We start from the raw sequence: 26,595 nt of genomic DNA on the forward strand, positions 1-26,595 counted from the left end.
TAGAGATGCTGATATGGGAGAATTGGTTGATGTTTACTTCAAAACGCTGCATGACCTGGCTTGTTTAGTGGTCTCTCATATACTAACACTCTCCATGTATTATTATTATTATTATTATTATTATTATTTTGCCATTTGTAGCAAATGATTTTTATTTTTTTTAATAATTGCAAAAGGGGAGTAAACTGGAATATATTGAATGCAATGTAAAAATATGACCTGTTTGTGCAACTGCCTTTCCGAATGCCTTTGAGTTCTTTCTGTCTCTCTGCACCTCGCTGCTGTAGCTGGGCAGCTTTGACTGTCTGTCTGTGTGTAGGCAAAAGGTTAGCAAAGAAGGGGAAATTAAAACAATGTTGTACATTATATAGTTACCAGCTATTGAAAAACCTATTTTGTATGCAAGACAGCAGCATAGAGATATATGGAAAGCCTTGGGCTAAGTACAGAAGATAATTACATTTGGAATTTTACTGAGTTAAGTCATTTATAGCTTCAAATAGTTGGAGAGAAAAATCAGCAAAAACACACTTAAACTTCTTGTTGTTACTTTTCGAGATAAGCATTTAAAAAAATTCCTTTTATCTCCTTATCTTACAAATTACCCTTCTTCTTTCATAGATATTTCCTAAATTTTATTTTCAGGAACACGCTGGTCATGACGCTCTTTCACTGTTAGCTAAAGCAATATAAACTATTTCAATATAAGTTTTATAAAAACCAAACTACCAGTCATAAAATGTCAGAGTCTTGCAGGAAATGTTATGAGAAGTGGTCTGTTATTTTAACAAGTTTCTTGAGAATTAGAAGAACAAATCCATAGTCTTCCTGGTAAACTGAGATACGAGATGATCTTTTACCAAGATGCAATAATATTCGTGCTGAAGGTAAATGGAGATTCTTCGGTTACAGTCAGCTTGAAAAGCCTGAATCCTTCCCTCCTTCCTGCAGTTACTGGGCACGTCTGTGCCTGGAACTGCTGCCCCAGTCATGAACAGCACAGAGATGATGCCAGGTTACCACCTCTATGTAGGTCCTTGGCAGTATTACTGAGAGGTTTATCAGCGCTGAATCATTCTGATTGATTGTCATAAGTGACTAATATTCATGGGTTCACACCCATTTAGTGCTGAGGAATACATCCTAGCTCAGAGTCACTGCATTAGGTCCCCAAGACAAGAACATCGTTTCAAAGTGGTATGAGGGCCAAGCCAAAAATTTGGTTTTTGTTTGTGTTTGGTTATTGTTTTTTGTTATTATGGGGTTTTTTAACAGTCTTACTAGCGGAGTAGATAGGGTGAAGTGGAGGCTTAGCATAGCATGGGATGCTGATAACAGTGAGATTGTCTGTGCGTTAGCCAGGAGGGATGGGTGGAGAAGGAGGCATGTCCTGCTTCTCCCTCTCTTCATCCAACTTGTCAGTCCTTGGATAGTTTGCATAAGTATGAACATGGGAGAGACAGAAAACTTATCCTCCAGCTTATCTCCAGTTTATCTGGCTGGGACCTGTGCTTCACAGAGCTGTGATACAGTGTCAGTCTAGCTCCGTAGCAGAGTTATCAGTGACCTGATCTGCAGCACCCAGTGTGATACAGCAGGGGCAGCTCTACCTGGACCATCAGCCCAACACTCCTGCAACAGAGTGGCACAAATCAGCCCTGTGGACAACCTGTTCTGTGAGCCAGGTAGGAGAGGGACCCCATAGCTCCAGGGAGGAGCAAATCCATTGCATTTGAGGGGTGCACTTCAGGCTTTGAGTGTGATGGACCCAAATGCAAGCTTTTTTTTCCTTTTTTCCCCAGTGTAATTATTTTATCCAGAGAAGCTTTGTCACTGTCACAGAGAGAAGTTCCACGACTTCTAAACAAAGTAATTTTTAAACGAACTTTTTGAAAAGAATGAAGTCAGATGTTATTTGATTGCAGATGGACTTTAGCAGAAGTATCACGAAGCTTTTCCATCACAAACATATTTTAAATATCACAGACAAGGTAGAGATCTCCTCATATTTCACTTAGTTTAAACAATCTTGACACGATCATTTGTTGCCATTATAAATAATGAGAACTGGGTAAAACACAAACACAGGAACATATCCCTATCCTTAGCAAGATCTTAGCTGGAATAGGGCATTTATTTTGTAGCACCACCTTTGAATGGAAAAACATTTCAGGACAGCAGCAAGGCTCTGACACACTTGAAAAAGGTATCTCCTAATAGGAGAGACAGCTGGCTGTTTTCAGTGGAGTGAAAGCTCTACTTTATGAAGCATCCATTGACACTCTTAAGAAATGGATCCTGAGCCTTTCCTTGCACAGCCTTACAAGGCACCTAACAGGAGGGAAGAGGCTGAGTCTTGCTTGTCTCTTGCATTGCTCATGGCTGGCTTTCTTCTCCTTTGTCCATAGTGTTTTTCCAGAATCCTGCTGCTGATCTTTCTTTTCCTGTTGTTCTGGCCACATTAGTCCTGTTGAATGCCCTCCCTGGGTTTCCATTTTCACATTCCTGCTTCTTGCCATTATTTTCTGTCTGCTTTTCCTCCTGTGCAATGTCTGCACCCTTCTGTGCCTTCTGTCTTGCTCTTTGGTTTGCAGACTCCTGTACTTCCCCTCTTCCTAAGACCCTTCTGTGCCTTCCCTCTCCTGCTTATCACGTGTGCAGTTTCAGGATTTAACCTCTCCAGAGCAAGGCGTGTGTCCTGACACCCGGATTTTCAGGTGTGCTCTGGAAGAATTTTCCATGGAGCCACTATTAGGAACCTAGAATGTGGATGGACCCCAGAGAACTGGGGGAACCTCAGAAAGTCAGGCTTGCCATGAGGAGCTGGGTGACCATCTGAAAACTGCCGCCATTTAGAGCTTTCAGAAAGAACACCAAAGAAAGGAATGAGGCTTCAGATGGGACTGTGTTGTTAGCAGGCCTTTTCTTACCCAGTGTTGTGCAGCCCAGTGCTCTCAGGTTACGTAAGCTCCACTGAAAACTAAGAATTTGCTGTCTGTAATCTGCTCCTCAGTGTTGGACCTTCGAATCATAGAATTGTTTGGGTTGGAAGGAACCTTTAAGTTTGTGTAGTTCCAACCCCCCTGTTACAGACAGGGACACCTCCCACTAGACCAAGTTGCTCAGAGCCCCATCCAGCCTGCCCTGATAAGGTCCTTGCCCCCAGGTACTGAGTTTTACCAGTCTGCCTCTGTGAACATTTCAGGCTGCTCTAAGTCCTTGCCCCAGGGAACTTTTATAGATCTGCAGCCTTTGTTCTTCTAGAAAGCCCACCTTGTGGTTTCTTCTATGCCACTACTCAGGACTGTCATTCAGGGTAGGGTTCTGCAGCCAGAGGCGCAGATCACTTTCCAGCAGGGCACAGGGGAGCTGTAGGTGCCAGCTGAGCCCATAGGTGATGAGGACATGACTCCTCTGCTCTGCCTGTCCTGCCCCATGCCACTGCTGAGGAAGAGATTACCAGTCCTACTTCAACTGCACCTTGAGTGTGTGCATTCAAATGCGGTTTTGTAGGCTGAGTACCAGCAGAAAAGCAAACAATTCCCAACAGAAGCTTAGAAGCACTGGAACAGAGCTGCAATAATCAGTTTATTTTTGTTGTGTAACAGCCCTTGCCCAGTAACACTATCAGTAGATGAGGAGCATTTCTCTGCAGGTCCATTTAGAATCCCCATTGTGGACGATCTGCACTCCAGTGAGTGCCACCAGTGAGAATGTGCTCCCACCACTGCCCAATGAGTCTTCTGAGGGACCTTGCTGGCGGAGGGGCTGCTGGTGACATTCTGGTTTTTTATCACTACTGCTTCCTGGCATGGGGGAAAAACAGTTTAAAGGAATTCTTCAGATTTTTTTACTTCTCTTCAGTGCTTTGAAACTGAGAGACCTCTATTTTTCATAATTTAAACTCCTGCCTAACTGGGTGAGTGTTTGAATTCCTAGACTATGACAAAACACCAGCGTGCGTCTGCCTGAAATGTCGAGAGGATCTTTAATAACGTTCACCCACCAGAAACGGCACTAAAAGCGTGCTAAGATGATGACTGAGAACAATAAAAGCAAGGACCCCAGCTGCTCCAGGCCAAGCACCGCTTCATTTTTGCTGAGGGGCCCAGAGGAAGCACGATGCAGGGCGTGCTCCATGCTGGCTTTGCTGGTGGCTTTCCCTGCTGCCACTGCTCTGCTGCAAGCAGGAAGTTTTCAGGTGCCTCTGAGCTCTGTTTGTTTTGGCTAAAGCTTTGGTTCCTGCGGTAGCCTGCAGACCAAAATTTAATGCACAGATGACCCTGCCAAGCAGCCCCAGCGCCCGGGAACTGCTAAGAATGAGAGATTGCACAACAGAGCTGCACCGAGAACAAAATATTTATTGTTTTTTATTTGTTTTGTGGAAAGCACGGCAGCTAAGGGGTGAGACCTCTGCTTTGTCTGAAAAAGTCCTCAGAGGACTCTGAATGGGGGACATTCCCACTGCGCTCCTAAGAGCCAGTCCTTGCTCTTCTGTGGTGTCCAGAGCAGATCTGAGGGCAGATTGCAGGATATCTACTATCACCTTTAGCTTTTCTCTCTTGCCATGGAGATTTTTGACCAAGAAAAGAAAAGCGGCTTGCGAAGGCCAGTGATTTGTCTTTTGCACTTCCAGAGCACACAGTGGTGACACCATTTTTTCCTTTCTTTAATTCCTGTCTTGGAAAGTTGTGTGCCAGGTTTTATCCCATTGTGACGCCTTCCTGGCACAGGCAGAACCCCTTTGCCCTGCAAAGAGCAACACAACCTTGACTGGAAGGTTACGAATGGGGATTTATAAGCAAGTCTCTTTTTATATACACTTAGCCCAGCTTTACTGCTACAAACAGATGACTGTGATAAGGTGGGCAGGTTGTTCAACATTTCACTGGAATGTGAGCACAGTTCTCCTCTTGGCATCAGGGACCTGATTGTCTAAAGCAAAACTACAGAAACTGTCATGTCTAAGAACCTGATCCAAGTCCAGCTGGAAACAGGAACCTTTATGTAGAGCATGTAGGTTAATAACTTACCTTTGTCATTAGTATTGTCTCCTAATACAATCCCAATTCTTTTTTTTTTTTTTTTTTTTTAATTTTCCCCCTTCCCCCCCCCCCCCCCCCCTTTTTTTTTTCTTTTTAATATTCTTAAGAGCAGCCAGAAAACATCCAATTTTCCTGTAGGAAAAAAAAATTATATATATATATATATATATATATAAAAATGTATATATATTGTTTCCCAAACCAGTGAGATTTAGTGCCTGGCCAGTGCATTAGTAATGCAGTTGGAAGCCCTCCTGGTCACAGTTGTACACTGTGATCTTGAGATCTCAATGGGAAAGTGCAGGGAAAGTCTATGGGCATCCCCTTAACATCTAGCACAGGACTCTGGCCACACTTCTAGGCTGTGATGCGATGGATGTGGGTAGCATTTCTGCCCAGCTGCCTTTTGGCACGCACCTTAGGGATGCCAGCGGTGGTGATTCCAACTGCTGCTCTTGTCCCAGCTGGGTTCCCCTGCCAGCCCCCGGGGGGGTTTTCAGCTCTTCAGGGGTCACAGTGATGTGGGAGCCACAGCCCATCCATCTAGTGCTCATCCCACAGTGCAAAAGGAGGACAAGGCACACAGGGTCACTGCACAGCATGCCTTCTGCCGTGCTTCCCAGGTTAATAAACATGATTCACTGTTGTCTTTTAGCTGTCAGGACTAGAGTGAACCTCTCGGTGCCAGCAGGTCTAGCTTTTCTTGCTGAAGGGCTAATGCATTTTGCTTTGAGAAATACTGACACCCAGCACCAAGCGTTATCTTTGCCTCATGAACAGACCGTATACAATTTCCAAACTGCTCAGCAATAAAACTCTCCCGTCTTGGGCATTGGTGCCAACTGTTTAATTAGGAATAAGCAGAGGTTGGGTTTTATTCCTCCAAGTAATAGAGCATTTTTTTTCTCCCCCTTCAGCTTGCAAAAGATAAAGAGCGCCTGCAAGCCATGATGACACACCTGCATGTGAAGTCAACTGAACCAAAAGCCACCCCTCAGCCTGTAAGTACTGAACTGTGCAGAAAGCAAAACCAAACCTCACACCAGACCTCTTTTTCCTGTTTCCCACCTGGGTGTGTGACGTGAAGCGTGGCTTTGCTGTGTGCCGCTGCAAGGAGATGCAAAGCGAGCAGCATTTGGTAGCTTTGTAGGGGACGCAGCCCAGGGACCCAGCTCTCACATTCCTCCAGGGAGTCTGATGGGAGCTGGACCCCAAAGAGGGGCCTTCTGGTGGTCTGTGGGTTGCTTTACATCGGTACCACTTGCATGAAACCTTAGGAAGTGTTAGGAAGGAGATGTGATTAAATTATATGTAGTGTATTTATTTGACTTTCTCCCTGTCTGACGGGAATTTACAGTAGAACAGACTCTTGTTGCATGTTTCGATGATAATCGCTGTTGCTTGGTATCAGGTTTTATACCATTGAAACTGAGAAGGGAAACCTTCTCCATTGCGGATTGCTCTTCAGAAAAGGAGCTGTGGGGTGGCCAGTGGGGTAGGGGGGGTTGGTCAGCCGCTCCATAAGTTCCTGGCTAGGCAGCAAGTGGCTTCGCAAGCCAAGTCATCTCCTGGGTCCCCCAGCACAGGGCAAAGCCTCCATCTTCTTCCCTGACCAAAGCAACTCCTCATCTGCTGTTTTCTTCTCACCTCTTAATGGTGAAAATGCTCCTCAGAGTTTCAGATGATTATTCAAAATGGAGAGTGTGCTTTGCTTCTTGATTTTAAGATTTGTAAGATTTAAAGGTACACTGGCTTTATTTGATTTTGCTTTGAGTCATTGTGTGAAAATTAATTGAGCGTTGACAATCTATAGTTAGTACTAGCAATTTTAATCAATATGCAATGATGCAGCATAATGACAAAGTATTGGTTTATCTGTTTTGACTGATTTTTTTTCTATAAATAAAGCAAACATACACCCATATATGTGTGATTTATGGTGATAGAAATAAAGAAGAGTCAGACTATTAACCCAGCAAATATGGTAGCCTGCCAAGATGCAGTTGGTAGACAAAATTAATGTCTGAAACAGAACACATTACAGAGATAGAGAACATAAAATCATTAAACACTTTGCGCACCCATTTTTACTAGAAACGGATTTCTCACTTTCCGTGTAGTTGGGAATAAATGGCTGCAGAGGTGCATGGGAAGGCTAAAGGATAGAAAATTACAGGCTGTTCAGGTATGCTGGAGCAGATGTCAAAGTCAGTGGGAAGTTTTTGGGGCAGTCTCGGGTAGAGTTGAGCAGTAGGTATGAACCCTTCCATTTCAGCTGATGAGGTTCCTGAAGCTGCCTGATGCGGTGGATACCAGCTCTCCAGAGTGGAAACTGCGTGCAGCCTCTATAAAAATAGCATTCTTCTAGTTCCTCATCTCCATCTCGGCCTGAATGCAAATGCTTGAGCGCATTGTTGGCAAAGTGCGTAGACCCAACAGAATGGGAGGAGGCTTGGTTTCTATAGCTCTTACTGGATTAAAAATTAAAACGGCGGAATAATCTGGGAGTCTCAAAGCACTCTGCCTGGAGGCCTTTCGTAACAGCAGTGCCCCTCAGGAGGAAGGATTAAAAACTAAAGGGAGGAAATCACAAGAAGGCGAGCGGTGTTTGGCAAGGCAGCCGGTGATCAATGCTGCGCCGCGGAGGGCAGCAGCTTTGGCGGGCCTTGTGGGCTATGGGGGTACCAGGCAGTGTCGCCGTGAAGATTAGTGTTAACAGCTAATAAACAGGGAAAGCAGGGAAAAAGAGGGGAAAAAAAAAAAGAAAAAGGAACGCAGGGGGAAAAGGGCTGTCTTGATTAGTATTAAAAATGTTTTACATTCTGGAAAATTATAGCTTTGTTGGGGACCTCCTACTAAATTTATTTTTAACTGCTCTATTGAAAATTCTGTACCACTAGTCAACATTATCTCTCAGTTGCTCAGCACAGTGTTTCTTTATTAAAAGAAATAGGCATGAATATTTTTGACTGAAAAATTAATAGCTTTTGAATTCATACACAGCAGGTTTTCTTTTGCAAAGAAGTCCAATATCGCTGCACAGCACTTCTATAACCATTTATTTAGAGTCCAAGTCAAACCTTTGACAGCTAGAGCAGTGTTACAAGCCAACATAAAGAACTCCAAGATGTAAACCAACAATAGGCAGTCTGTGTGAGGTTTGCCATTGTCAAATACATAGATTGTTTGGATTAGTTTATGTAAATGTACTGTTGTATTACCCTTTGGAAAAAAAAAGATCACATTTGTGTATGAAAAGTGGTTTCGTTCACAGGCAGCATTATAAATTCCTTATCCTTTAACTTACATGTTAGAAGTAAAAATTGGTGCCTGACAGGCCTATATTGTGTGGCACTCTGTTGTTGGATTGAAACTGCCTTCTTTTCATTTATTGAAATATAGAAAAATTTATTATAGATACCATCTGATAAATCAGAAATTATTAAAATATGTATAGGTGAAGCATTTGAAAATTAATTATAAAATGTAGGAGTATAGTGTTTTGCATAAATTGTGCTTTCGTTATGAAAAAATACACAGGCACCGCATAGACTCTGCTAGACCCCAGTCCTTTTAACTCAGTGGGATAGGACTTTGGTAAAAAGATCTGATGACCATTATTGCAGTGCAAAGTATTCTTTACATCCAGTAATTAATTTTTTTGCCAACATAACTAATGCAAGGTGTATGTTAGAATTAATATATTACGGCACATCAGCAGTTACAAAGGAAAGAGCGGCTGCAAATCCAAACGTAGCAATGAATTGGGATTTAAAATTACACCCTTTTCATGGCTGAGGAAACGTTTTTATTCTGCTTAAAGGATCTTAATGCTTGTTTTGAAACTGTTTTTGTTGCTGTGAGGCGGAACTGGTGCCTGAGCTGCTTACTTCACTGGTGCTTTCACCACGTGCCCTGTGTAACCCGTACTGGCCATTGGCCTCCTCTTGGGCTTCACGCAGGGCTGGGCGGTGGTGGCTGAACCCGAGGCAGCTCCTTGGTGCTTCTGCACCAATCACAGCTCAGCCAGGTGTGGGGATGCTGGTCCTGTCCATCGGTCACATCCCCACCTCCAAGTGGCTTTAGCTCCTTGCAGTTATTTCCATTCCTCCAGTGGAAGGGCCAGTGCCCCACACTGTTGTACTGAGGCAGCTGCTCACTAAAGTTCTTCAGTCTTATTAAATCCAATGAGACTTAACATATTCTCATGTAATTTAGTAGCGATGGCCCGAGCTGTTGTCACATGGGTCTGTATGTGGGGTTGCTGCAGGTAGGGTTGCTCTTCTGCTTCTGGGGAGCTCCTTTATGGGCAGCCAGGAGAGTGGCACTGGGGTCAGACTGAGCACTGGCACAGGTTGTGCTGGCTGCCTGTTTGCTAATGGCCAGCTTTGTAATTATGGTATCCAGAGGTGCAGCAGCTTAAAAGAAAATGGAAGTACCTGAGCTTAGCACTTGGAACGCGCAGAGATGTTCCTCTTACTGCTGGATGTGTCGTTTGGTGATGATAAAGGGCTGAGCAAAGTGAGAAGGAAGCTGTGAAGGAAGGTGCTGTGGCACATCTTTGTAAGGTACGTTTTTTTTCAAGGAGGAACAGAACAGAGAAGCCAGAACAATGATTGCTCAAGAACTGTCGCTCTGGTTTTGCTGTTAAGATGGTTCCCCTGCATTCTGTTTTCATTGGTGCAAGTGGCAGGTTAAGATGGAAATGTGATTTTATTTTGGAGGATTAACTAACACTGAGGTTCATAGGAAGGAAAGGAGAAGGAAAAAATAACGAACCAACAAATCATTCTGCTTACCAGGTGCTATGTCCATCCTTCAAAAACTGATAGAAAACTTGAAGAGAAACTTTTGGCACCTGAAATGAAATGCGCTGTTAGATATCCCTTATTTAATGTATTTCTTTGCCCTAACCATAGCAATTACGATTGTTTTGAAATACTGTTTTTAGCAACTGTAATAACAAAGCATTGAAAAAATGGTCTTTTAACTCTTGAGGTAATGGCTGAGCATTGTAGCTGCCGTAGCCATACTTTATAGTTAGAAAAAATGACGATACGCAGCAATAAAGAGAGATTCTCAAGCACAACAAAAGCTGTTTTTATATACTGGTTTTCATTAAGTCTCACTCCTCAGCTTCAGTTTCCTCAGTGCTGCTGCCAATAACAACACCTGCTAAGTGATTGCTGCCTGCCAGGCTCCCGTCCAGCGCTGCTGTGTCCGAGCTGGAGCAGGAGAGGAGGATGCAGCATTGAGCAAAGCTCTGGGCCCAGCTTGCCATCCCACCCTCCGTGTCAAGAAAAGCAGTCTCTGCTCCAGAGTGTTGTAGGGTCCGACAGCTCAGTTCTGATAAACCCTCAACTCTAATCATGACCAAAACAGCAGCATCAATGGCAGGGGAATCCCTGCCCTGCAGCAGTTGGGTACGGCCTCTCTGTGACATTTATAAATGCTTATTTCTTATTTATTTATTTATTTATTTATTTATTTATTTTTTCTTCTAAAAGTGTTTCAGAACAGGGTTTTTTTACTGCAGCCACTATTGTCGTGGAAGATATTTACACAAAAAGGAATCAGGCTGAGCCCTAATGGGACAGCCACTTACTGGAAATCTATTTTACAGGGTGAGAGAGAGGGCTACCTCTCTGTGTTGTTTATATCTAAGGAAAAAACTGTGACTCAGTCTTCACCTTTAATAGGAAGACACAACCATTTCTTGAACAGGAAGGTTAGTATTAAAATCCTATGCAGATACTGGATGCTGAAATAAGTAGAGCATTAATGGTTGTTGAGTTAAAGCGGCGTGAGGCACTGTTCTTAAAAACAAACTGAACAAAGCACCCAGCGCCCATCGCTGACTAAATTTACAGGATTTTAGGACTGTAAACTGCAATGGGGCTTGGTGGCTTTTTGTTGTTTTTTTTTTCTTGTTTTCTTTTGTGGCTGGAGGAAATCCTCCCTCCCCCATCCCCAGTGCAAAACGTTTTGGTACCAGTTAACCCTTGGCTGGTGGGGCTGTGCTGTGCTGCCCAGTGCTGACTTTGTGCCTTTGTGTGCAATCCCTTCAGCCAGAAACGGTCCCTCACCAAAACGTGCCGTATGTGGGACACGGGCAGTGTGCAAAGTACCAGCGTGAACAACTTTTCCTATCATAGAAACTTGTTTTTCAATAGAAAACGTGAACAGCATCAGGAAAAGAAACCCTCCCAGCTCAGTCCCTTCCTGATCTTTGCCCCCAAATTATCATCCGCTGCTTGTTTCTGATTGCTGCCAGTATTAAGATTTAATAGTGTACAATTCAGATGAATATTTCAAGATGGCAACAAAACCAACACCATTTATAATTTGTTCTTCTGCTCCAATTCACCACTGAGCTCTCTGCCTTGACACTGCAGATCCCATGAAGACAGTAGCCTTCGTCTCCCCATACCCACCCCATGTTTTGGTACTGTCACCAAAGGGGTTGGTCCCCTCTCCTGGAGCAGAGTGGCACCAGGTATGGGGCAGGAAGAGGGAGAACTTTGCTGGTGAGCACTAAGGTCATCTGTCATTAACTTGTTGGTTCAGGCTCAGCACCGGCAGGCAGAGGTGAAGCACAGCGCGCTCACCACGTTCCAGCTTTTTGTTCTTTCTTTCCTCACAGACTGCAGTCATGTTTAATTTGGAAACTGGGCTCCTTTGGCAAATTAGCAATTAGAACAATTTTGTGGGAATATGTATATGTGTCATTAGTTTTCCTGCAAATTAATAGCGAGAGCAGAGGTCAGGCAGAAATTTTCCACTTGACTGCAGCTCCTCTGTTGAGATTTGGCACTTTGTTTTGGAACGGCCACAGCTGCTCAAAGCCACAGTCTTCCTTTAGGAACTGTCTTTTAATTAGTTTACCTCATAGCCATTATTACAAATATTACTGCCTCCCCTCCTTGAAATAAAATTACTGTTTCTACAAAATATTCCAGTGACATCTTGCACCACTGCACATTGATGGTGGGGTCACTCGAATGCAGCGTTTAATCATTAGATCACCTCCATAAGCATCTCCTAATTAGAGTCCTTACAATACAATTTTATCTGGTAATTAGCTGAGATTGGCTGCTTCCTCTGTAGCTTATTAGTGGCGGCCCAGCAGTGGGTGTGAATCACAGTGTCATTTGTCAAGCCTGTTAGGGCCCCCCCCCCCCCTTTGCTCGTCCTCTCTTCTGTTTATTTCTAGTTGCTACCTACGCTGAAAAGCCTAAAGAAATCTAACTCGATTCAAATTCTTGAAGCAGGGAACGCTGACCTTTGGGGATTCTCTCTCGCAGCTCCCTGGTAGAAACAGATTAAATGTTAAGTTTTTAAGTGCTAAAAAAGGAAGCGGACTCTTTTGAAATGGAGTAGCAAGAGCCGTAATGATGGAGCGCGAGCAGTGATCTTTCCAACAGGAGGGCCTGGCTGCCGAGCCTCTGCCAGAGATGGGCACTTAAAATTGATGCAGATTTGCTCGCAGTTATTGGACTGTTAAAATGTCCATTTAGAAACTGAGATAAAATACAGAAGATTTAATTTCATGGTGAGACCTGTCAGTTGTACTATTATTATCATCACTGGTCCTTTTATCATATGTAATAGATGGATAGATGGATAACAGGGAGACATTACAATGCGTGTGTCCCTAATCAGTGGCCTTAAATCACGCCAGTCAACAAGCAGAGCTGGCTGCGGCTCAGAGCACGCGTGTTCCTGGCAGAGCATTCCACCAACCCACCATGGCAGGCTGCTCTGGGAAATCACTGCCTGCATTTGGCCACCCTCGTCATCGCCTCCTGGGTTCTTCCTTCTGTGGCCTCACCACGAGCTGCTGGATGATCCCCGTGTGGGCACAGGGCACACAGGAGATGGGTGTCTGTGGTACCTGAGCAGCGTGCAGGGCTGCAAGTAGCAGCACTTGGCTGCAGGAGTATTTAGTGGCTGGGCTTTAACACAGGCACAGTTACTCGAAAAGCAGGGACGATTGATTGAAAAACTGGTGCTATTTATCTGTCGCTCTGCTGTGCCCTTCCTGTGGGCAATCAGCTTTTTGTCTTGGTGTCATTCCTGTGACACGAGAGCCCTTTGTTTTCCATTACCTTTGTTTGGGATAAATCCTGTTATTTTGATAAAGGAACAGCAGTATTTCTGGCTGTTAGCGCAGACGAGGGATGCTAATAGGAGTTTTCTTATCTGGTTACTTTCACACAAGGAAAATTAATACGGAGTCTTACGGATAAACATGAGATGTTTGGGGGCATGTCTGAATTGTGTGCCTCTCCTTCATCTGAAAAGCTTTAATGTCCAGCCAAAGGAAATTTTAATCAGAACAAAAGTTGTAAAATTCTGGCCCTGTTAAATTCAGTAGGAATTTTGCTACTGACTTCAATGGGGTCAAAATTTCAGCAATATTATTTGCGAAAGTGCCTAGGGGAAGGAAATGTAGAAGTAGTCAAAGAGCCCTTCTCTCCCTCATCTTTTCTGATGTCGTTGTTAAGAAATTGGGTTGTTTGTTTAAACTACTCCAGCAGGAGCCACTGATTGTAAGGCAGCATCATTTTTCGGAGAGCGAGAAGGAGCGGTGCTGGTGGTGTGGGTATGGCTGGGTGCAGAAGGAGGTTGGGTTCTGATTGGGTTGGATGCTCGGTCCCAGAGGTGTTCAGCTACTGCCGCTCATACAGGTAACACCGTGCCTCCCGTCAGGGGAGAGGAGAATGGTGCCACTTGTGCTGGGCTGAGTGGCTGCAGTATTTCATGCGGTGTGATTAATTTAATTATTCCAGAGTTAACCTACTCGGGGCTTTGCTTTTAAAATGGATGAACGGGAGGGAAAGGGAAAAAAAAAAAAAAAAAGCAATCCCAAATGCTGAAGAGAGAGATTGCGTTACTCCCTACTATGTCCCTAGGAAAATCTGGCCTTTTATTCTTAGCCTGATGCCTTCAGTGAAATATCCAAGAAGACTGATTAGAAGCCATGCATAATGATAGCATGGAAATAAGAGGTGTGGGGTTCAGGCTGTAAAACAATGGAAATGAAATAAAATACCAAACTGGTGACGCACTCTATAAGATCTTGTTTTAAGGTTTGGGTGAAAATCCGCTCTTTGTAGTTCTGGTAGGGGGCTGCATTGTTCATGTTATAAGATCCATCTATCTGGAGATGTATGTATGTTTCTTTCTGTTTGCTAATGGAGATGCTACAACAGCACTTGGAGCTGAAGCGAGCACTCGAGCTGCGTTGTCTGCTCTGAGTGGAGGGTCGTTCCCTTAACGAGAATTTCCCCCACCACCCTTAATTAGCCACAGTTGCCCTTTGTAATGCAGCCTTTGTCCTTTCCCTCCACAGCTCAATCTGGTGTCCAGTGTCACGCTTTCCAAGACAGCGTCCGAGGCTTCTCCACAGAGCTTACCTCATACTCCCACCACCCCGACTGCACCCATCACTCCCGTCACGCAGGGACCGTCGGTCATCACTACCACAAGCATTCACAACGTCGGGCCCATCCGGAGGCGGTACTCGGATAAATACAACGTCCCCATTTCTTCAGGTAAAGAGGTGCTGCTGGTATGGGCCTTTCCCAGCCTGGCGGCTTTCTGTTACCCACACCTGCAGCGGTGGGCTGTGATGATAACAGAACAACTGCTCTTTATTTAGCAGATATTGCCCAGAACCAAGAATTTTATAAGAACGCAGAAGTGAGACCACCGTTCACGTATGCATCTTTAATTAGACAGGTGAGTGGAGCCAAACACAGGCATTCGGATTAGACAAAGTCTCCCTATATGTGCACGCTCTGGATTAAATAGATTTTCAAACCTTTGGTATGTAAGCATGCTCAAATGCTCAAACCTTTACTATAAGGGTTTTTAGAACTGCAATATATAACATAATTGCTTTTGATTAAGTATTACAATACGATGTGATTATTAGGAAATTCATTTCACACAACAGTGAAAATGAGCCTGTTTAAAGATGGCAAGTCAATTATCACAAGCTACAGTAATCTCTGATCCCTAGAATTAATCTGAGCTCTAAATAATTACTGAGCTTTAATCAGCTAGTGAAATGTTTTGCATTTCTCTTTGATTCTGCTTTATGAATGACTAATAAATTAATATTTCTGTAAGGAAACAGAAATAAAAACTCAAAACAATTAGATAATTCCATTTTGAATTTTGCCATTGAACTGTTAAATACAGCCATTAATCTTAGTTCATATTGTGAAAACCTTCCTTCGGGTTTTTGCTCCAAATCCCTTCTCTTATTTTCTCGTTCTTTCGTTCTTCCATTCTTTTTGTATTGGCCCAAGTAAAACTCTGTCTGTATTTTGTACTGATGTGCCCACAACTGATGTTGCCATTGATTTGCTTCACAAGGCCATCCTCGAGTCTCCAGAAAAACAGCTAACACTAAATGAAATCTACAACTGGTTCACGCGAATGTTTGCTTACTTCAGGCGCAACGCGGCGACGTGGAAGGTAAGCCTTAGCCCGTGTGTGCCTCTTGCCTTTGATACCTGACATGTACAGAATAGACACTGCTGATGACATAACAAATCGTAACGACATGTGGACATGAAAATGTAGATCGGCGGTTGTGACACGCGCTGGGTGCCTTATCTGCAGGAACAATTTGATATTTGGCAGAAAAACTCCTCTGTCTTTGAAAACCACTAATTGAATCCCCCATTATTGGCTTTTATGTTCTGTGATTATGCCACGAGTTCCTCTGTGTGGTTGCTGCTAGCAGTGAAACTCAAGCCCTTCAGCTGGAATGTATTAAAGAAAAAAAAAAAAAGAGGTAATGTTATTGTGTCGGTGGAAGACAGGCTGTTTGTCTTCTTAGTTATGCAGGCTGTAATCACAACAACTGATTTTTTTTCCCTAGGATCTGTAGATAAATGGATTTCTTTCCTCAGTCAGTTGACTCTCAACTACATACGCGGATGTTTTACAAACTTCTTCATTTTAGTCACACAGCAGCAGCTCATTGAACATAATACACAAGAAGCAAGCCTTACCATAAGAAATCTGTTTAACAGAACTAAAACTTGAAATATTTGGCACTCCAGTTTCCTACCATAACCATCTCTGATGCTGTTAGATAAGTGGTCTTGGGAGTTGCTTGTATTTTGGGTGCCACTCTTTCTCTTGTACATAGCATTACAGTAACCACACTAGCTTCTTAAGCTGGTATAATCACTAATAAATGAGTCAAAGAATAGGATCTTGTGTTGCAATAAAAACTGCATCCCAGTAGTTTGAGCTGCTCTTAATCTGGACAGCTCTGTTGCTCCCAGACTTCAAATGACCAGGTAGCATGAGTAAGTTCCATACTTGCTGTTTCATTAGGTCCTTCTGTTCTTCCTGTCTCAGCCTGCATTTGGAATTAATTCCATCAGAGGATGAAGCTAAAAATCATCCTTGGAATTTAGTTCAGTTTTAGTAGCACAGTTTGCTTTTAATTCAGATCCCAGGACAATTTTTACATTTTCAACCTCAATCTCTAACCTCTTAGATACAGGAAAAGTCTCTGATTGCTGCTTTGATTTTTCAACTTCAGTTAGAAAACAGGAGCAGTGTTTCACTTTGCAGACTCCTTAATATCCAAAAAGGAAATTAACTTTCCCTGATTTAAGATCCATTTAGACCTGCCTGTCTTTTGCTGCTGGAGTGCTTCCAGTAGGCCTTTTCAGCAGCTGCAGGTGTGGGTGCTAAAGCAAAAATCCTATCTAATTCCAGCGGTGAAAGGAAGTGGAGAAGGGAGTGGAAGAAGGCAATCTTGGCAGCCTGTGAGGCTAATGTTAGGAATTAGCTTTGCATATCACTTAAAATCGAGTCCCAGGAGCCACGTGCACTGACTGTATGCTTGTACAGAGGAGGAGGAGAGAAGCTGAGCTGGAGACCCTTGGGCTTGCAGAAGAGCACAGCAGGTCTATGCAGAAACCCCTCATGGACACCCTGACCATGTCCAGGAGCCCACGTCCTGCTTCGCAGCCTGGGAAGAAAAGGTTCACCTCAACTTCTGGCATCCATGCAAGGAATGCAATCTTTGAGCTACTCAGATTTATGCCAGCCTTCAGGAACAGCAGGGATGAAAATGCAGCTCTGCCTTAGCATGATGGGAAGCCCACAGGGCGCAGAATGAGCGCAAGGGTCTAATTGCAGAATCAGAATAATTTGAATATATATATGCTGATTTGAGCTCACCTTCAGCTAATGTGTAGGGGGCATTCGAGTCAGTGTTCCTAAAGTTCAGGTCAGGGTTTGGTGTGGGCAGGCTTCCTTGAGACCTGTTTCAGAACCACAGATGAGCGCAGGAATAACAACCCCGACAAAATGAACCTCTTCCCCAAAATGCAGTGCAGCGGAGCCCGAGCAGTCATGAAAATTACAGACCCTTTCATTTTCTACATTCAAGCATGTTCAGGGTAATTTTTCTGCAAAAATGGCTTGCATACAAATATTTTTACCAAGGTAAATATATAATCTTAGAATAATAGCTCCTAATTTTTGTGTTAAGATGATTGCTATGGGAGCACTGTGAACTGGTTCTAACAGGTCAGAGGCGATGCCTGTTTGCTTTTATTTTTTGGAGTAATTTGCTGGCACTGAATTGCAGCCATGAGGCACAGGCTGCAGGTGTGGCTCTGAAACGTGAATAAAACTGCTAGATAGCAAGTATCCAGAGGCACTGGGAACAAAACAATGGGGTGTTTTTCTGTGTGCGATGAATTCCTTAAATAAGTGATCATACTGAAGATTGAAAGTGAGGGCAGTGCTTCATGGGCATCCTGCAAATACCCACTGTGTTTGTCTTCAGCAAGAGCCTGATCCGGCAGTCCCGGCCCTCAATGGCGAGTCACGCTTCGACTTCAAAAGAGCAGTAACAGGCTGTAAAAGATTTCTCCGGCATTAGATGTGTTTAAAGAACGCAGATATTTCTGCTCAGCTGTGTATTTGGAGACTGTTTACAAACTCCGAGGACTCACTTCACTGAACTCTGCTGTAAGCGTTTGATCAACTGCCGTATTAACTGGGAGATCGGCTTTCACTGTGGGAAATAGCATTATTATTCTTACGTTTTGCTCCAGACTTGACAGCGTTCCCATTTTCACAGGAAACTGCCTGAGTTACCCAGATGTGGGCCGGCAGCCCTGTGTCAGGTTGTGCTCACACAGAGCTCTGCTCCACTGGCAGCTGCTTTCCGCCCGTAAGGTGAGGGGCGTTCGCAGTGTTCTGCTCCACCTCCCAGTCAGGGGGTTTGCCAGAACTTTGACGAAGTAGTGAAAACCAGGAGAAGGAGGAGGAGAAGAGTGGTTAAAAAAAGGAGAACAAAGTAAGGGCAGGATGAATGACAGACGGATCCCCGTGGAAGAGCTGAAGTGCACAATGTGCCACGGAACCAGGCCATCCCCATGTCCGTGGGATCGGGCACCTGCAGCCAGAGGAGATGAGCTTGCTGCCAAGTATCTGCTGAAAGCTCCCATGGAGCAGGGACAGGACTTTGCCAGTGATTGCAGGGACATGGAAAAGTAGCAAAAGACTCTTCTTAGCCTTTCCCTCACAAGCACACACATGACTGCTTCTTAATTTACATGACAAATGCACTCTCCGTACCCTTTGTTTGCACAGTGATTTAGACATTCATGATTAGAGCTCACTTCCACCATCCAGACCCATATTTATTAAAAAAAAGATGACAATGACAGGAGGGGAAAAAAGTGTGGTCTCTTGGTTGCCTAGACCCAGACCATGTGTTTGGCTGGCATTGTGCCTGCTAACGAGTCAACCAGATTGACTAAATCAATGGTGCCAGTGATGATGGATGGAGTTTGTTCGTCTGCATATTCTCAGCAAATGGCTTCTTCTGCTCTCCCTGCTTTCCAAGCCCCCCTCGGTGGTGCTGGTGATGAGCTCCATGTACCAACCAGAGCAGCTCTGCAGTGGGCTCTGTGCTTGGGAAACCCACCCTGTGGGATGTAGCATGGCACTCTGTGAGAGCAGTATGGAGAGCAGAGAGAGCAGAGCCCCAGCTTGCCACGAGGCAGCGAGGTGCTTCATCGTGGCCATCTGAGGAGAAGGTCTGAGGGCACTGCTAGTTGTGCTGGGCTCATCCTCCAAACCACAGCGCACACCCCAGCACAAAGCCTGGGAGCGCCAGGGTCCCTCCGGGTGATGAGCTGCAGGGATATTATCACTTTGTTTCGGAGAGCCCTCCTCATGTTTGCACTTGGCAGAGGCTCAGATCAGTCGGTGCAGCAGTTTGCCAAGAACGGGAGCCAACTTCCATATAAGAGCACACAGCAGAGGCAGGGGCTGGGGCCATGCCGACCAGCGGGGTGCTGCTGAGCCCCGCTCTGTGCCGCCGATGAGGCAGGAGCTCGGCACCTGATTGCCATTAGCCCAGCTGTGGGAAACCACAGCAGCAGCAGCCCCAGTTCCTCTGCACTCCATTGAGCCATCCGCACTCACATGAAATCCTTTCTGTTCTTTCACACTGCTTTCTTTTCCAGGAGAGGAGAATCCTATGTATTTGTTTTGAAAATGTCAATGCAATGTTCCTCTTGCGTTGTGTATGAAATGTGTTGTATTATACAGCGTGCGCGTTTATAAAATGATGGCTGTTCTCATTTGCACTGTGGGTAATTGATAAGAATGAGCTGATTTTTTTAATCTTGGGTTGAAGCTTTTGTATTAACTTTGCAAAATAAGATGTAAAGAGCTGGGGTGCGGGGAGAGGGGTTGACATTGCAAAATGAGGGCTGTCAAGCTGACTGTGCTGCTGTTCTTGGACAATGATGAGCATTTTCTCATAGAAAGTTTTTGAATGTATTCTCTTGCTGCAGAATGCAGTGCGTCATAATCTTAGTCTTCACAAGTGTTTTGTGCGAGTAGAAAACGTTAAAGGGGCAGTATGGACAGTGGATGAACAAGAGTTCCAAAAACGAAGGCCACAAAAGATCAGTGGGTATGTCCACCATGTTTGAACTTCTTAGCCTAGCTTGGATCATGCTTACAGTTTAACATAGAGGCTTTTGGCTGCTAGCTGGTGTTAGACCAACCACAGGTGGTTTCGCATTGTTTCAGTTAAGGAAATCCAAGACAAACATCTCATCACTACTGTTTGTATGCCCACCAGTACCCTGACCCTGCTTGCTTGGTGTTTGTTGCATCACATGCTAGTAGCTTTTAGGTGGCAATGCATATTAACCCTCACAAACCATTTGCTTATGCTTATTGCATTTTATTTTCTTTTTCCTTTTCCTTGTATTTGATGTCTGTTCTGTCCCCGATCCCGTGTCCCTTTGTTTCCACTTCATCTCCTTTGCTGCTGCTCTTGTCCCAGGGTGCCATTCGCACCAACCTCTCACTGCATAAGTGCTTTATCAGAGTAGAGGATGAGTTTGGGTCCTTTTGGACTGTTGATGATGAAGAGTTTAAACGTGGCCGTCATATTCAACGAGGCCGTCCTCGAAAATACTGCCCTGATGAAAACTTTGGCGAGCTTGTTGCACAGTAAGAGCTTTTACTTGCTTTAATTTTTTTTTTCTGCTGTTGCTTTGCTTTGCATGATTTACCCATCTCATGTAGACTTGCATTTCACAAAATAGTGACATCACCTTTGCTGCTAAAGGAGCAAAAGTTTTAGTTGTTATGTGTGTATTTTGTGTGTCCTACTCTGATAATCCAAATGCCTACAATAATAACTCTGCTTTGACATGTTTGTTATAGCATTTGTTTATAGCGCTGTGTAGCCTAAACTTATTGTCCACAGTAACGCAGATATGCTGCTGTAGATCTGTCAGGAGGACAGATATATGCCGGGAGGGGCTTCAGATAAGTTTGAGTTCTGATATTTCCTTTTGCTTTCAATGGTATGCCTGGGTTTGCAACTCTTTAATGAGTTAACATTAAAAAAAAAAGAAAAAGAAGAAGTGCAGTGAGACCATCTGTAAAGATTAAACAGCAGCGCATCCTGTGCCTGCAACAACCACATGCAGATATTCCTGGGGTTCCTAAGGCAATTTGGTTTGACCTTCCCTCGAAGGCCAGCTGATCCTTGCCGGTCCCTGTGTGAGAGGCTCAGTTAAGACTTCTCTCACCATGTCTTATTCTCAGTGAAAAAACAAAAAAAGCCCAGCGAGTGGTAAAACTTTCTGGAGATGTTTTGCACTGGCATTTAGTATCTGCTTTGCATTTGAGAATTTCTTTTTCCTCCAGTGGGGACTGGTGATTTTTAATGCCCACTAAAGAGTGGATAAGCTCGCCATACGTGTTCCTCAAATCCACCTCCTTATTTAAACTTAAGATGACCAAAGCAAAGGTCTGAGATACCACATCAGATCTGTTATTAGAATGGTCATTAGGGTGGTGTGCTCCCCACCACTTGGCTGCAGAGCAGCAGGACCAGCTGGTTTGCCTCTGTGCCACTTCCCCTCACTCCCCACATCCCAGACTGTTTGGGGCAGGAGTGCAGGCAGTGCCAACCCTTTCCCCGTCAGGAGATAATGTGGCTCAGAATCCACTCTTATCACGGTCCCCAGTTCATTTGCAAGGAATTCTGCTGCCAGTGACTTTGAGAACAATTTTCCATGCACGGTATTTAAGTGTTCCATGATGCTTTTGGTCATAGCCTCCTTACGATGGACCCTTACGTGGTAACTGGCTCCCAGAAATGCTGAATACTGGAAAATTTCTCCTGAACACAGTAAAATGAGCGGAGATCCCAAGATGTGCTACTAACACAGGGTAGTAGGACACATGGTGAGGTAACGTCACGAGATAATGATATTCCTTATTTAGTAAAGGCAAATATGTTAACCATAGGCAAAATCTCTGATATTTTCTTTAAAGAAAAAGAGAAATGAAAGAGAACTTGTGTGGAAAAAACCAGTCTGAGCAGTAGTTTTCTGATGTGGGAGGAAGCGTTACATGCTTGAAATGTTCACATAGAGGTTGGTTGCATTTAACTCTCCTTTTTATGTTTTTCTTATGCAGTAACCCTTCTCTTATTAAAAACATACAGACCAGCCACACCTACTGCACACCTCTCAATGCTGCTTTACAGGTAAGATTAATGACTGTGGCAAATATGCAACAGAGGCGTGTGTCTTCCCCACTCATTTCAAAATATATTAGCCTTGCTCTAATTAGATATTAAATTTTAATTCCGTTAAACTTTTTTCTTAAGTGCATAAAGCATCATAGTCCCTGGAGGCAAACACATATCAGGCTGCTTCAGCATTAGCTAGATGCTTAGCATTTTGAATATTGTGGCAAAAAAATTAAAAGTTCACTTATTAATATTTATCAGCAGTATCATAATTTCCATCCTCTTATTTCAGAATTTCACTTGAGGCAAAAATACCACAAGTGTAATTACTCTAGCACAGCTATTAATGTGCTGAATGATAGGATACTGCGCCACGTGACCTTCTATTGTTCGTGGTTTTAAAGAGAAAGCGGATCATTTTTCCCCCTTTTCTTTTAAGGGCTATTTTTGCGTATCTTCCTGTTGTTAAAAAAAATAATAAAAAATGTCGCAATTCCTATAGGAAAAACATGGGAATCTGTGTTGGTTTCAACGACTGCAAGGCAAACGTTTTGTTTTTCACAGTACAGAAATGCGCAGTGTGTTTGTTGCACTGTTAGGAACTGGCATCCTGGAAGCGCGTGCTTCTCCGGCCCCTTTTCTGTGTGCTGTTGATGAGGTTTGCTTTTGTTGTTGTTGTTTCTACAAATTCCCGAGTCCATCTCAACAACCTCAGGGAATGTCAGGAGTCACCAACTGAACCAGAGGCGCAAACGTGTTACTGTGCCCTGGATTTGCAGGGTGTTGTGTTTGCGCTGCGGCCCAAGCCCCATCCATACCGTGGAAATGCAGCCAGGATGCAGCACCGCCTGTGGTTGTATCCCCATTGTGTGTGTGTTGAGCGTCACTTCTCCAGCAGCTCACTGGTGGCCATGGATGTTTGCTGTGGCCACTGCATTCTGTAGGAGCTTTAGCAGACTTTTCCGAACCAGGAAGCAGATTATTAGGAGAAAAGCAATGTTCTGCATTTCTTGTCATGATCGGAGTTTATGCAGTAACTTCTGAAAAGCAAATGAAAGCATGTTTAAATGAAGCAACTGTAAATACCATTCATTAGTAACTTATTTTCCCTTGAGTCTTGTGAAGTGTGATTTTTAAAGACCGCTTTGTCTCTTGAATAGTATTAAGATTACAAGCACATTTTACATTCATGAGGCTGAAAGGCAAAAATGAAATGATCCTGCATTTCTTCTCGTTGTTAACTATGTGACTAATTTCAATTAATATGCTTATCATACGGAACTGTTCATGTTTTATTTCTCAAACACGTGTCGTTGTCGTCATCTCCATCCATTCTTGTCTTCTGTGATAACCTCCAAGCTGCCTCCCTTCTCTACCTTCCCTGGCAGAGGCACATGCCCACGGCCTCACGTAGCGTGATAGGAACTCAGCTGATGGAGAAAACAGCCTGGGCCAGGTTTTCTCCTGCTTGCATGTCCCCTGTAATGAATGGGGATGAGAAATCATGCTATCCATTGCACTGAGACAGATCCTCCTTTGGGTTTTAAACAGATTGGCAGGTTCCTCTCTGCTGGGTGTACTGGGAATCCAGATCCCCTGGGATGCTCCTGGTACAGGGCATCTTGAGCAGAGCTGCACTGTGGGAGCTCAGTGCACACTGACCTCATGCTGCAGTTGGCTTCCCATATGGTTTTTCTTTCCCTGTGGGGTGGCAGAACCATCCCTCTGACATCTCCTCCATCTGCTTTCCTTCATGGCTGTGCAAGGCAGGGGCACACAGCTCTCACCAACACTGCCTTTTCCAAACGGGTTGCCGAGAGGTTTTGTGCTCCCCAAACCACCCCCTCACCGCTGTGATTATAGCACATACTCCCCGTGTCCCACCTCTCCCCCAAGAAACTGCTTGACTGCAATTACAAGTTATCACTGTTGGTGAAGAACTTGAGTCATTATTTTGCCAAGTGCAGGAAATGTGAACCATTCTTTGCGTCCCCTCATCACAATGAGTTTGCCGGTTGTTGAATCAAGAAGATAAAAATAATCCTCCCTGTTAGAATAGCTTTTGTAATCATGTGTGACACATAAGGCTACACATGGAGAGGTCAACATAAGGAAGAATAAAAGGGGCAGTGCCCCCAAAGATGCTGCAGGCAGAGCTGGCCATCCCTCAGCCTCACATGTATGGGAACAGCAATGCTGGCCTGGATGGTGGTGAGCATGGAGCTTGGTCCCATGAATTAGGAGTGGAGAGCATTCAGTGGGGAATGCATCCGTGTGAATTCCTCTCCCATGGGCAGGTTTGCATCATGCAGACCCGCAGTCGGATGGATTTTCTGGCTGACCTCCCGCCAGCTTGGGTCAAGCGCAGCCGAGCCAGCATCTGTGGTCCTAGTGCTGATGCTGACAGAAGGCTGTGGATGATGTCATCTGGATGTGGCTCAGATGGGTAAAGTGATGAAATGTCCTTCGAGTCCCTCAGCACCACAACCCCTAAGGCCTGCCTACCCTCCCCACACACACAGCCCCGCATAGCACTGGGTTCCTTGGGGCTCCCACTCTGCCTGGCTGGGCACAGGACTGTGCTGCCAACATGAGCTGATCCTGACATACAGTAAATATTAGCAGGCAGAGCGGTGGGAATCAGAAGGGAAATATTTAACAGTTCATTCTCTTTGTAGAAAGATTGCCATTTAGAAAGTTGACTGCAGTGTGCCTCTGCATGGTGCCTCTTTAGAAGGGTGAAAAACCTCAGTGAAACGGTCACATCTGCAATAGCGAGGTGGAAAGCTGGGTTGTTGGCGCTGAGGAAGAGTGGGGGAGGATTTGTCAGAATTCATCAGATTCCCACATTTCCAGTGACAAGGCAGGACTGAGAATTTCACATGGGCTGGTTTGGCTCTCAGGTACATCAGTGCAGGCTGCACAAGAAAATCAGGCTGGGTAGCGTTGTCATCCTGCTGTGTGCCTGCCTGCGCTGGTAGGAAGGAGTTACCAGCCGAGCGAGTTCTAATTTTTTTCCTCATTAACCTTCATTAAAAACAAAGCCAAAAGCCAGACCTAAGCTACCAAAGAGAAAAAAACCAAACCAACCCAAAGCCCCAGTCATCATTTTGTAAAATGAAAATAGGAAAAGCACATTTTATTTTTCCAGGAGGTGTAATTCCAAATAGGGAATGGAAAGCTCCATTTCCACTCACAAGCCAGTGCAGCTATGAATGCATAAACCCAGATGTAAATTATGTGAAATTTCCCTTGGTGGAATCAGTGTAATACCTATCAGAAAGCACAATATTTAAAAAACTGGTAATTGCAAATAATGTAAACGTGGAGAATGTTTTGGAATAAGTGAGTGTGTTGTGCAATGCATAAAAACGTTAGTCATGGCTCTTCATATGTTTGTTTGTGTCCTTGGCAGGCTTCAATGGCTGAGAACAGTATACCTCTATACACTACTGCTTCCATGGGAAATCCCACTCTGGGCAACCTAGCCAACGTGATGAGGGAAGAGCTTAATGGTGCAATGGAGCATACGAACAGTAATGGGAGTGACAGTAGTCCAGGACGTTCCCCTATGCAAGCAATGTGAGTATGGCAGAGCCGCACGCGCCGGTCGAGGTGTTGTCTAACCTGCTGGAGTGTGACTGTGGAGGTTCTTGGTGTGAGCAGCACAAGTTGAGGTCTCCATCTAGGGACGTGCTTTGGCCGATGAGAACATAAAAGGGCCATTTACCAACTTTCACACAAAGGAATCAGCGCAATCCAGTCTGACAAGCACACGGGGCTGTAAAATTGTTAAGTCGTTTGTAATTCTCTTCTTTAAACCTCGGACCGTGGGGTTGCAAAACCTCTTAGGCAACTGCATTTCTCGGAGGACAAACTGGTGCTTCCCTCCCATTCGGAGCACACGGCAAGCACACCCGGTGGGGCCAGGCTGGGAAATGGGCCTGTTGGGCAGGTCTGACAAACACTTGATGCACAACAGTCTCGCTCAGCATTAATGATGGCACACGTGAAGGTCTGCATGATTTATAGATTGCTCTTAAAATATCAAAAGGAAAATTAATAGGAGCATTATAGCAACAGACGGCAGTATAATGAGTGCATATATAACCGCATGAAGTAATGGGGGATTGCTGTCCCTGCTCAACGTGAATGGCACCAGGGCAGCAAGCTCATGCAGGAAAGGGTAAGGCAGGAAGGGTGTGATGCCCCTATGGGTGTGCTCAGTATTTATGGGGTGATGGAGTGAGTTTGCAAAGCTGTAAATTCCCCCCTCCCCTCAGATTGCATACCGGATAATTGGCAGCTGGCGAGGGAGCCAGAGTTTATAAGTCTTGTAGTTCTCAAATGTGAAAAAGTACCTCGACTACCTGTGCGAGTAGCTGTGCTCAGGAGCCCACTGCCATCCCGCTGGCAGTTCGTTAGCGTGGGCTGCAGAATGACTGGTTGCCTCGCCACAGCTCACATTACGCATTAAAAAGAGAA

The 26,595-nt window shown here is 44.5% G+C and overlaps 1 protein-coding gene across 20 annotated transcripts in view; it reads left to right on the forward strand.

Moving 5' to 3' along the window:
* The window catches only part of FOXP1 (forkhead box P1), a 341,511-nt gene that overhangs the window by 304,948 nt on the left and 9,968 nt on the right, over window positions 1-26,595 (forward strand). For 18 of the 20 annotated variants that reach the window (XM_072346976.1, XM_072346974.1, XM_072346977.1 and 15 more), the window contains 7 exons: window positions 5,963-6,046; window positions 14,401-14,602; window positions 14,710-14,789; window positions 15,432-15,533; window positions 19,904-20,025; window positions 22,056-22,125; window positions 25,526-25,692. In XM_072346976.1, the coding sequence (XP_072203077.1) occupies window positions 5,963-6,046; window positions 14,401-14,602; window positions 14,710-14,789; window positions 15,432-15,533; window positions 19,904-20,025; window positions 22,056-22,125; window positions 25,526-25,692 (827 nt within the window). The remainder of the gene's footprint in view (window positions 1-5,962; window positions 6,047-14,400; window positions 14,603-14,709; window positions 14,790-15,431; window positions 15,534-19,903; window positions 20,026-22,055; window positions 22,126-25,525; window positions 25,693-26,595) is intronic. The other 2 variants (XM_072346986.1, XM_072346993.1) reach the window with 1 other exon arrangement.

The sequence above is a fragment of the Excalfactoria chinensis genome, chromosome 12 (assembly GCF_039878825.1).
Source record: "Excalfactoria chinensis isolate bCotChi1 chromosome 12, bCotChi1.hap2, whole genome shotgun sequence".
NCBI lineage: Eukaryota > Metazoa > Chordata > Aves > Galliformes > Phasianidae > Excalfactoria > Excalfactoria chinensis.